The following is a 12,300-nucleotide window of genomic DNA, read 5'->3' on the forward strand; positions in this document are numbered from 1 at the left end:
TCGGCATCCTCACACCTATGACTGGTCCTCCTCTGGCGCCTCGCTGAGGTAGTACCCCACACGGCCGCCTGGGGGCAGAAGAGACCAGGCCTGTGCTGACTAACGGCGGCAGGTGCCGGGCCTCGGTGTCCCCGGGTCTGCAGGTCTGAGGATGGGGGAAAGGGAGGCTGCAGTGTTCGGGTGGGAGGAGAGCGTGGTTGGTGGTCTCAGAGGAGACGCAAAGACGATGAGCACGGTGTGCGAAGGTAAGGGTGTGCTTGGAACAGTACCGTGGGTTTCACACTCCCAGCTCTGCTCGGTCTCCCCGCCTCCCCTCCCCCCTCAGTCTCCATCTTTTTTTTTTTTAATTTGGATTTCCCAAATCCGAACGTCTGCACACATCTCTCTTGCCGTCCTACGTTTGCCTTCTTAGCGTCGTCTCATGTATTTTTGTTTTTGGATCTACTTATATATTTGGCCCCACTGTGATTTTTTTTTCTTTCTTTGTTTTGTTCTTTATTCCGAGACAGCGTTTCTCTGTGTATCCCTGGCTGTCCCGGAGCTCACTTTGTAGACCAGGCTGGCCTCGAACTCAAGAGATCGGCCTGCCTCTGCCTCCCAAGTGCTGGGATTAAATTTTTTTCACTGTAATTTTTTTCATCTTTACTTCCCCCATCTTTTCTCTCTTCATTTTTTTTCTATCCGTTATTAAAGTACCCCCCCCCCGTGAAGGGGTCCAAGATAAACCTCCACACAGCCCTCCTGCCTTCCAGCCCCGGCCTCTGATCCAGTCTTCTGGTTTCAGGAGAACCCTGTGTCGCGATCGCCTTGTTTCCCCTCCGGAGGCCTAATCGCGAGTCACCCAGTGTGGACGGAATGATTTCCGGGACGGGCCCCGCGGTTCACTTCCGCCCGCCCGGAGCGCTCTTCCCTTCCCGCCTCCCTTCCCGGAGCGACCTAAACACGGGCTCGGGCCTCTAGCTCCGCGGGTCCTGGGGGGCGGGGAGCAGGTCTGATGAGTCACCCCGGCCCCCGAGGACGAAGCCTCCACGTCTGTCTGTCGGGTACATTGTATTCTTTTTCTAGATCATGGCTGATGAAAATTTCCCCGCCCTGGCCTTACTTGATTTTTTTGTTCTTTCTTTTCCCCTCCAAAGTTCAGAAGGAACTTTTTCTTGGGCTCTGGAGCCTTAAAGCAATCGTGTATCATTTTCTCAAAAATTACATCAAAAGTTAAACCTGTGGCCCCGACCCCAACTCTGCCTCCCTGGCCCCCCAACCTGTCAGATGGTCAGGGACGAGAGTGTAGGTTATAGACCAGCTTCATCTCTGCTGAGTTGTGAGGGAGATGGGAGGTGAAGGCAGCAGCAGACCGTCGTGTCCTCACTTTTCCCACTTCTTCCTCAGCCCAAGAGTTCCATGGCCTCTGCTTCCCGCCGGCAACGCCGAGAGCGCCGCTTCCGGCGGTACTTGTCGGCAGGGCGGCTGGTGCGGGCCCAGGCTCTCCTCCAGCGACACCCGGGCCTCGATGTGGATGCCGGGCAGCCCCCTCCCCTGCACAGGGCCTGCGCCCGCCACGATGCCCCAGCTCTATGCCTGCTGCTGCGTCTCGGGGCTGACCCTGCCCACCAGGACCGCCACGGCGACACGGCGCTGCACGCTGCGGCCCGCCAGGGCCCCGATGGTGAGTGGGTCCGGGGAACTGGTCGCGAGAGCCCGATCCGAGAGGAAATGAAGACCTGGTGTGGTGGCGCAGGCCTTTGACCTGAGCACGCAGGGGCAGGAGGATCTCTGAGTTCGAGGCCAGGCCAGCCTGGTCTACACAGTGAGCTTCAGGACTACGTAGAAAGACCGTGCCTCCAACAACAACATAGTTGGGAGAGCTAGTTGTATGGTCCTTGGGACCTGTTGAATCGGTTGACCTGGTTGGCATGTGGCCATCACATGCCTTACAGTAACAGATAATGTTATCCCAAAATTGCCCAGTCCCATCAACTAAGAGGGTGTGTGTGTGTGTGTTTGGTTTAGTGTGGTGTGACTGTTGCCGAGGTATTGTTTCGAGTTGGGATCTTGCTGTGTATTTCAGGCTGGCTCAGCATTCTCCCAAGCGCTGAGATTGCGGGCACCCCCAGCCACCCAGCCTGCAACCTTTTCAGCTACATTTCCTCTCTTGCAGGATTAGTGGTTACTTTGTTTCTTTGAGGGCTGTTTGTCTGTAGCACAACCCTGCGGGAGTCAGATCCCAGCTGCAAGAAGCTTGCCCGCCTCCCACCCCCAGCTTAGTTCACTGTCTCTCTGTAAATTGGAACAATAGCAACCTTTGTGGTTTGCCACAAAGTCTAACAAAGTATCCTTGCTGGCTGTCACATGACCAGCTGGGATGACCCGCAGATGTGAAACCTGGCCTGGAGTTCTACCGGAGACCTGCATTGCTGTGTTGGGAACAGATTCGTGTTCCTTGATGCGGAAACACCCTAGGGACCAGTTTTCTCCGGTCTCCACCAAAAATCTAATTTAAAGCTACTTTTAATCCAGCACTTTGGAGGCAGAGGTAGTCAGGACTCTGAGCTCACAGCCATCCTGGTCTACATAGTGAGCTCCAGGCCAGCCAGAGCTATAAGAGAGACCCTTCCTCAAAATAACAACAGGACATCTCAAATCATTGCTAATGGCTTCACAGTGCAAACAGCCCCCTTCTAGCCTCCGGTTTGTGCAGATAACCTGCTCGGAAACAACCGAGCTACCTACAAAGATGGGAGATTACAGCGCACTCCTGTAACCCCGACACTCAGGAGCGCGGGGTCACCCAAGGCCAGTCTGGTCCAGGCCTCAGTCTCAAACAAACAAGCAAATCTAACCTAAATGCAAGCCAGGGTGATGAGTTTATCCTGCTGAGCCCAACGCTCAGGTGTTTTCTACCAGAGACCTTCGTGTGCTTGTCTGCCCTGGCTCCCCCAGCCAGGTGACCTCCTCTAGGCTCTTCCAGAAGAGCGCCATCAAATCCCAGGCAGTTCTGAAAGCAGCGGCATAGGGAGCAGCCTCCTGACTAGAGGGGAGAGCCAAGAGGGGGCTCTGTCCACCAAGGCTTTGCCTTCTGAACATAGAGTGTGAACAGCACCAACCCCACTTGCTCCTTCCCTCATCTCCAGCTTGACCTCTCCTTGGTCAAAAAGAAAAAAATTCTTTTCTTTAATTCTGCATACTTTAATATTTTTTTAAGCTTAAAGAGCGTAAGTTTGCCAGATGCAGGCTGCAGCTGGCTGGCTGGTTTTGTTATGGAGTGTCTGAGGAGTGAAACTCCCCAGATGCCTGAATAAGTCCAACGGAGTCTTTATTTACCGTCAGCGGGACTGTTCCAAGCAGGGTAGCGAGCTGGAAGCAGCCTCGACCTCTGGTTTCTCTGAGTTTCTCAGGGCAGTGAATACAACTGTGACGTGCACAGAAAGGCAGCTCTGACATCTGCCAAGGCTTGTTTACAAAGCGGGCAGACAGCAGTTAAATGGTCAGACAGTTAACCTTCAGCTCAGGATCACCACAGAATGTGTGTTTGGTCTAAGTGACCGGAGACCAGTTGTTACCCAAGGTAGTTTTACAATTCGGGTCTCATTAGAAATGCTTTCACAAGCCTGGATGGTGACAAAGCCCAGTGCCTGGGGCAGCTGCTTGCTGTCCTTACCTCAGGAGGTCGTGGTGAGCACATGACCCACAGACTAGCTTCAGCTTTGCTAACTAACAATAACTATGCTATTTTATGTGGCTCAGGTGAACTTTGCTGAGTAGTAGCTCCTGATGGTGGAGCAGGTACCTCCGTCATAGTATTGAGTTCTGAGACGCATGTGGAACATTTGAGACGCGGAGGCAAAACACTGTATTCTAGGAGGCTCTGGAGCTTGTCTGAGATGTCTGAGAGTTTGCCACATCCCAAAGAAACCCTTTCAGACTGTCACTCACCACCCCTGCCACCAGGTGGCGCTCTAACTTCGGCGTCTCCATAAAGAGAAACCGCCTCCCCGAGAGCAGCTCCTTCAGGGGTCTCCCTCAGTTCCCACGTTAGGTCTGAGGGATGCCCGAGTTCCCTGAAGTGACTGTGCGGGTTTACCATACCCACCAGAGGCCAGAAGAGGGAAGAGCCCCCCTCCATTGTAGGATTTGGTAACTTTTTGGACCCTCGTGGGAGAGCTCTCTCAACCATCAGAAGAGCCCACCAGTGGAGCCCATGTCAAACGACGACAATGACAAACAGTAGTTTTCTCAGGCTTTCTGGGGGGTGAGAAACAAGCAAATAATTGTTGTGATATTTGGGTTTGGGGTTTAAGATTTGTTCTAGTTGTTCTGATGGTTTTGTTTGGTTGTTTTTTTTTTTTAAAACAGGGTCTCTCTGTAGTCTTGGCTGTTCTGGAACTCGATGTGTGGGCCAGGCTAGCCACGAATGTACAGAGATGTGTCTTCCTCCGCTTGATTAGAGGTGTGAGCCAGGGTCCCCACCTAAATTTGGGGATTATAGGTATAAATCAGCGTCCCCACCTAAATTTGGGGATTATGGGTATAAGTCAGGGTCCCCACCTAAATTTGAGGATTATAGGTGTGAGCCAGGGTTTCCACCTAAATTCAGGGATTATAGGTGTGAGCCAGGGGCCTACTTAAATTCAGGGATTATAGGTGTGAGTCACTGTATTTTAGTTTTCTTTTTTCATGGTGCTGGGACTTAACCCAAGGCCTCGTACACACCAGACAAAGCCCTGAGCCTCAGCCCCAGGCCTCCTTGTTCTCTTTTTAGTTTGAGATAGTGGCCACAAGTGTAGCCTAGGCAGTTTTGACCTTTTGGTATCCCGACATTGCTGCCCCAGGAGCTGGAACACAGATTGTCTTTATGTAACACTCCCTGCATTGCCCCCTGATGCCGGCCTTGTTTGGAAATGACTAGGCACAGTTTATGTTCCACCGTCCCCCAGCCTTGCTTTCCGCCCACCCACAGAGCTGTCACCCAGCCACAGTCTGCAGTGACCCAGCACGGGTCTCAGTGCCTTGCCCTGTCAGGAAATGGGTAATGAAAGAATTTATCAGAGCCAGGCAAGGTGTCACACGCCTGTAATCCCAAGAGGCTGAGGCAGGAAGACTGAGTTCAAGGCCAGCCTTGGCTACACACGCAATTCAAAGCCAGTCTGAGCTAGGCGGTAGAGAGGAGCTGTCTACACTTAGGCGTCCAGTTCTGTATGGGCAGTAGGAAGCATTTTTACTCCATGGTGCCCTGGTTGTTCAGGTCTTATGGAAAGGGACACTTGTGTGGGCTCATGTCTAGATGCTTACGTGGGCATTCATTCCTTATTGTCAGATACATTTTACAGTTTATTTCTTCTTGAAGCCAGGCGGTGGTGGTACACACCTTTAATCCCAGTACTCAGAAGGCAGAGACAGGTGGATCTCTGTGAGTTTGAGGCCAGCCTAGTCTACAGACTTGAGTTCTAGGACAGGCCCCAGAGCTACAGAGAAATCCTGTCTCAAAAAAACAAAAAAACAAAAAAAAAAAAAAGAGGAAAAAAAACAGAAGAAAAAGTTATTTCTACTTGGGACTGTATAAGATGTCATGAGTTACTAGGGCTCAGACTAGATGGCCTGAGCCTACTCCTTAAAATCTCTTCAGTGCTATCGTGACACCCTAAGACAGACTGCAGCCAGGGCTTGTTAAGCTGAATTCTTCCTCTTTTAAAATTTAGTTTTATTTTTCTGTGTTTAGAGGTCAGAGGATACAGTTGTGTTTGGACTTCAAGTTCCAATTTATTTGAGACAGTGTCTTGTTTCTTTTTAACTGTGTACACCAGGCTAGCTCACCCCTGAGTCTGTAGGGGGGCCTGGGATGGCAGGTGTGGGCTGGAGAGCAGACGCAGGGCCTCATGATCACATGGCCAGGCTGTACCAGCTCTGCGCTCTTCTAGCCCCAGAGGTAACTCTTTCTGACCTTGCTCAGAGGGCAGCAGCCTTTCTTGAGCCGAGCCCATCACAGAACGGCATCCACACCCCCTACACACAAGGCTCACACAAGATGGAGGCCGTCTTCTGGAGCTGCTGCAGGGCTGGGGCCCCTTGCTGGCAGTGCTCATGTGCTGTAGTTGTGAGACCACGGGGCAGCGGACATTCGGGAAAGGGAGGTGGGGTTGCTGTTGAAGGAGACCGGAGGTCAGAAGATGACACTAGGTCAGGAGGTCCTGGGTGGCGGGAGGGGGCGTCGGTGCCGCAGTGACTGCTGCCCTGAGGTGGCACCAGCTGGAGCTGAGACCTAGAATCAGGAAGACGTTGATTTCCCAGGAGCTTGAGTAAGCAGCGACCAAAGACACGAAAGAGAATAAACACAGAAAGGGTTTGTGAGGGCTGCGAGGAGCCCCAGCCAGGAGGCTGACGTCCGAGTTAGACAAGGACAGTTGTTGTGTTTCTGGCTGGAGTGAGGGGGGGAACATCCAAACACAGGGAAAGGGAGGCAGCACCAAGAGGCGGTCAGGTGGTTCTGAGACTTGCAGTCATTTATAGGTTAGAATAGGGAAGCTGTCAGGATGGGAGAGCCATCCCGAGACAGGGTGCTGTGCGAGCATCTCAGACCCAGCCTGCGCAAAGATGGCGTCTTTCTGGGTGAGGAGTTGGTTCCTTAAGACGATAGCATCTGAACAAAATAACAATGAGCGGCCCTCGCACAAGACCATCGTACACTGGGCCTTAGGGGAAGCTGCAGGACAGCAAGGCAGGGCGGGGTATAGGTGACCACGCAGAGACTCCAGGAAGAACGCAGCAGTGACCATCAGGACAGAGGGACCCTGTGGATGTCTACGAAGTCTGAAATATTGGGGTATGGGAGTAAAGGTGGCAGCACCCAGGAAGTTTAAGAGGTCTCCTTGAGGGAACAGAGCGGGGATGACTTCCTTGAAATGTGTTGGGTCCCTCAATGCCTGGAGGGTCAAATGACACAGAGCTTGAGATGGAGAGAGCCCCTGCAGAAGACCAGGTTCAGCTCCTGGCACCACGCTCAGCTCAGCCACCTGTGCCTCCAGCTCTGCCCTCTGCGTGCATCCCGTACATATGTGTGGGGATGGGCGGGTGCTGCAGTACCATGCTCACAGCCTCCCTCTCTGACCTCTGCGTGCATCCCGTACTTGCATGTGGGGATGGGCGGGTGCTGCCAAAATACTCAGACACAAAATCTCTGGGGAAAAAAAAAGGAGGTTAAATTACACCATTACAGCTCAGAAAGGAGAAGTGATCTTGGCTATTCATTAGGCTCTGGGGTGTCGAAGGACAGGGTTCACCTGATTCTCCCCAAAAAGAGAAAGGTATCCCCAAGCAGCGCCTAGGAACAGGCAGCTTGCTCTTTTACCAGAAGAGCCCTACCTCTGGACTGACACCCGGAGCGGCAGGCCTTGCCGTCTGGCTGCAGTGGAGGGGAACCGGCAGCGCCCAGTCCAGGGAGCTCTGAGGGAGGACTCATTGGTCTCTGGCTGGCACTTGGGACTTGCGATCCCTTTGGAAGAGAAAGTGTCGGTGCTTAGCTGACTGCTGTCCTAATGCCCTGCACCTTGCCTCGAGCATGCTCTAAAACTACCTTTTATCTTGGTGAGGTAAATCCATTCAGTAGTTCCTTGAGGTCAGCAGCTGTTGGTGCCTCCTAAGGCTGCAGCCGGACTCTGCAGGATGGGCCTGCAGGTCTCTGAGCACTGGCTCCCCGCTCCCCAGAGAGGGGAAGGTGAGACTCCTGGGAAGGAATTGTTTCACTTATTTCTGTTGTGTTCTAGACAGGCCTCTACATAGTCCTGGCTGTTCTGAACTATATAGACCAGGCTATCCTGGAACAAACAGACCCTCCTGCCGCTGCCTCACAAGTGCTGGCATTAAAGCTATGTGCTACTGCACCTGGCTTAAATTTTAAATGAGCAAAATCCTAGTTTTGCTAAAATTCAGTTTTCAAAGTAACAGAAAATCCGACAAATTCAGCAGAAAACGATCATCATGACAACATGAAATCTCTGTCTCGTGAAGCCAGCTTTTGGCAAATGTTCTTAACCGCAGCGGGAGCGGCGTCTCAGGAGACTTGGGCCTTAGCCGTGGGAGGTGTGGCATTGATGTCGGTTTCGGGGCGCTAAGCAGCACAGGCTCACCGTCTTCGAGCTGAGTGCAGACCTGTGACTCACGTTCGTTCCTTCGCCCTCGTCTTTTCTTTTCCATTTTGGAAAGTCCAGTCCCTTTATCTTAGGAGAATTGTAATCAACACAAACTTCTTTCTTAACTAAAAATACCCTTTCCTTTTCGCCCTCCTCGCCCAGGCCCTCTGCACACTCCCTGCCCCCTCCCGTGCCTGCTCCCGCTCACAGCGCCTGCTTCTTTACCAGAGACTTGGGTCTTCAGTTGCGTCCATGGCGTGAGGAAGCAGCCTAAATGTCCTGCAGACACAATATCAGACTGGAGGCTCTGTCTGGCCACGGTCTTTAGTCCATCGCTCATCTCCTGTAGGTTACTGTACAGTATCAGGAGCAATTGGAGTCAGATGCCTCAGGTTGACTATGTGCGTATTATTATATCCCTGCTAAACATTTTCCCAACGGAAAGCCAGGACACAGATCCTATTACCAGCTGTCTGCTGTGAGTGAGAAAGAAACGGGGTGTCTAAGAAGTGTGGGCCACTGATGGGCAGTGAGTAAGCAGACTTGACCCAAGCACTGGTGCCAGGATTTGATCTCTACAGAGAAGAGGTACATCTTTAAGATTGCCGGAAAATCTCACAGTGCCGCTGACAGTGGCGGTCACGGTGCGGCTTTCAGGACTGGGATTATTTGATTTTCAGGTCCTTTGAAACACACGTAGGTTTTCTAATTGTTAAATTTTTCCTGATCAGTGGTTCTGTTTGTTTGTTTGTTTTTATATCCCAACTACAGTCCCCCCCCCCCCCCGTCCTCTCAGTCCCTCCCGACTACTGCTTGGATTGGGTGAAAGCGATGGTGTCCCATTTCTGTAGGCCAGGTGAGGAGACCACAGGACCCTGGCAGGGGATTGTCCTAGTCTAGGCACAGACAGGAGACAGCCAAGAATGTGTGTTCACCGTGCAGTGTGAAGTTTTGGATCCCTAAAAACCTGAAGGAGCCGGGCAGTGGTGGTGCACACCTTTAATCCCAGCACTCGGGAGGCAGAGACAGGTGGATCTCTGTGAGTTTGAGGCCAGCCTGGTCTATATAGAGCTAGTGCCAGGACAGGCTCCAAAGCTACAGAGAAACCCTGACTCAAAAACAAACAAACAAACAAAAAACTTGAAGGAAATAGTAAACGGTTAGTATTCTTGGAGGATTGGGGTGGAGGGGAAAAGAGAGATAGGGAGCTGAAGGGAAGGAGAGGCTGTCCAGTGTGAGGACTGGACCTGGAACAGTTGGGACACAGCCTTCGGGAGAAGGGGATGAGGTCTCTCTTAGCTGCCTTGCCGAGGGCACAGATGTTGGGGGTGACGTCCTTGAATGAATGTGTGGGTGAGGAGGAGGTGCAGTTGGAGGGGGAGACAGAGATGTCGCAGGGGAAGGTGCTGGAGGCTGAGTGGGACATGCGTGGCCGTCAAAGATGTCATCTAAGGCTGAGTTCCAGGGAGGCCACTGCGGGAGGCACCTGTTGGGCCACGCAGGGTCAGGAAGTACTGAATAGGAGGAACCTGGGCCAAAATTACGGTAAAAAGATCCAGTTGTAGGCAGGGTTATAGCTCAGTGTTCCTTATTGGGGGTGAAACAAGGGCCAGGTGTTATTACAAAGGAAAATAAGGTTTTGTTTGCTTTGTTTTTTGAGAAGTTAAAGACAGAATTTAGACCAGTTCTGAGAATATATCCCAGGGTGAGTGAGGGGTCATGAAACCCACCTTGTATCCTACCAGAGACGCAAGCTTGCCCCAGAGGCATCTTCAGAGGGCAGCAGCCCTCCCTGTTTTCAGTCCTGATTTGACTGAGGTTTGCTCTAAACCAGGGCGTCCTCCGAGAACAGAGACCTCCTGACTCACAGGGTGAAACCCAGTTGGTTAGGCTAGGCTGACCTCAAAGAGAGACATGCTGGCAGAAAAGGGGGCTCCTGTCCCAAGAAAGTGAAGCATTGGTTACCCCTGGGGCCGCAGGAGTGTTGTTCTTGTGTGTGGTGTGAGGTCCCAGCCAGGGCATTGGGCATGGCCGAGGCAAGCAAGTTGGCATGTCTCCTACTGAGCTGCGTCTCTGCAGCAGCAGGTGCTGCTGTCAGAGGTGAGGAGAGGACCTGCTCCTGTTGTTAAGGGACGGTGTCTCTTCCCGGACCCTTTCCATATACACTTCTTCCCAGACATGATCCCACACACCTTTAATCCCGGCCGTCGGGAAGCAGAGGCAGGTGGATCTGTGCACTCTAGGTTATCCTGAGCTACATGGTGAGACCCTATCTTAAAAAAGAAAAAGGGAGGGAGGGAAGGAAGGAAGGGGGGAAAAGTCTGCTAATGAACTTTGGAAAAGTTGGTGTAGGGTCTGGAGAGGCAGCTCCTTCAGAGGACCCAGGTCCATGTGCTGGGTGCTCACAACCGCCTGTAACTCCAGCTCAGGGATCTGTCTTCCTCTTCTGGCCTCTGTGGGCACCATTCTTCCCAAAGCTGAAAGGAAGTCAGGAAGAAAATTTGGGGAGAGAATTAAAAACTTTTAAAGGATAGATGGGGAAACTGTTTTAACCGTTCAACGAGGACTTTCATAAGCCACACCTTTAATCACAGCACTTGGGACTCAGAGGCAGATGGAGCTCTTGAGTGTGAGTGAGGCCAGCCTGGTCTACAGAATTCTAGGACAGCCAAGGCTATACACACAGAAAACAAAGGACTTTCATATCTGTATGAGTATGGAAAATTTTCCAAAGAAGAAAATGAAAAATATGAATAGGATATTCACAAAATAAATATTAGTAGCCAGAAAAATTAAAAATAAATAAATAAATTTATTAATAAAACTTTTTTTTTTTTGAGATTAGGATCTCCGCATAGCTCTGGTTATCCTGGAACTCACTCTGTGGATCAGACTGGCCACAGACTTACAGAGAACTCCCTGCCTCTGCCTCCCAATTGCTGGGATTAAAAGGTGTGTGCCAACACTGCCCAGCCTTTTTTTTTTTTTTTTTTTGATTTTTCGAGACAGGGTTTCTCTGTGGCTTTGGAGCCTGTCCTGGAACTAGCTCTGTAGACCAGGCTGGTTTCGAACTCACAGAGATCCGCCTGCCTCTGCCTCCCGAGTGCTGGGATTAAAGGCATGCGCCACCACCGCCCGGCTGCCCAGCCTTTTATTAAAACCATTTCTTGATCTGTCCCATTAGCAACATGAAAAGGTCAGTATGCATGTACAGGAAGGAAGGCGGTACACTGTGTGTTCGTGACACAGACATTGTGAGCAACTTGCAGGCTTGTCATTTTTTGACTCGGAACACTACCCTGAGCAGAGGCTGCACCAAGTTCACACATATGCAGGTTTGGCACAGTCTAGCAACCAGGGATGGAGAGAGCCCTGTCTCAGACTCACAGGGAGCACTCCTTACCGTTACCAGAAAGTAAAACAGATAGTAGGTTCCTGGGAAAAAAACAGGTGCTAGGTGAAAAACCTGTGAGGAGGAAGGCGTGAGCTTCAGCCCGGCTGAGTCTACAGTGAGGCCCTGTCTAAGTTAGTACTGCCTACTGTCAGCCTTGGGGGCGTATTTAACCAGGTGTGATGTGGGTGCCCTAAATATTCTGTTAACTGAAGTGGATGTGTGATCCATACACACCTCGGACACAAGAGTCAGGTTTGAGGCCAGCCTAGGCTACAAAGTGACTTCTAGGACTCTGAGAGCCACATGAGGCCCTCTCTTACACACACACACACACCATAGCTAATAAAATAAGTTGGGTATTTCAGAAAAAAAAATTTTAAAACAAGTTGCCAGGCTGGTCGCCTGCCTCTGAGCAAATGTGCATAGCGTGTGGTCACGAGCCGTGTGTGCATTCACAGCCTAGCATGTCGTCACGAGCCGTGTGTGCATTCACAGCCTAGCGTGTCATCACGGGCCGTGTGTGTGTTCACAGCCTAGCATGTGGTCACGGGCCGTGTGTGTGTTCACAGCCTAGCGTGTGGTCACGGGCCGTGTGTGCGTTCACAGCCTAGCGTGTGGTCACGGGCCGTGTGTGCGTTCACAGCCTAGCGTGTGGTCACGGGCCGTGTGTGCATTCACAGCATAGCGTGTGGTCACGGGCCGTGTGTGTGTTCACAGCCTAGCATGTCGTCACGGGCCGTGTGTGCATTCACAGCCTAGCGTGTCGTCACGGGCCGTGTGTGTGTT

General features: G+C 51.8%; 2 protein-coding genes across 4 annotated transcripts in view; one reads left to right on the forward strand and one right to left on the reverse strand.

The window, feature by feature from the left end:
* The window catches only part of LOC101994656 (RT1 class I histocompatibility antigen, AA alpha chain-like), a 629,094-nt gene that overhangs the window by 36,223 nt on the left and 580,571 nt on the right, over positions 1-12,300 (reverse strand). The window lies entirely within an intron of this gene.
* Positions 119-12,300, forward strand: part of Nfkbil1 (NFKB inhibitor like 1) — a 14,756-nt gene continuing 2,574 nt past the window's right edge. Inside the window, exons 1-3 of one of the 3 annotated variants that reach the window (XM_026777854.1) lie at positions 119-245; positions 785-1,043; positions 1,387-1,663. In XM_026777854.1, coding sequence (XP_026633655.1) covers positions 1,399-1,663 — 265 coding nt within the window. In that variant the 5' untranslated portion in view covers positions 119-245; positions 785-1,043; positions 1,387-1,398. The remainder of the gene's footprint in view (positions 246-784; positions 1,044-1,386; positions 1,664-12,300) is intronic. The other 2 variants (XM_005370842.3, XM_013355026.2) reach the window with 2 other exon arrangements.

This window comes from Microtus ochrogaster, unplaced genomic scaffold (genome assembly GCF_000317375.1).
Source record: "Microtus ochrogaster isolate Prairie Vole_2 unplaced genomic scaffold, MicOch1.0 UNK87, whole genome shotgun sequence".
Taxonomy (NCBI): domain Eukaryota; kingdom Metazoa; phylum Chordata; class Mammalia; order Rodentia; family Cricetidae; genus Microtus; species Microtus ochrogaster.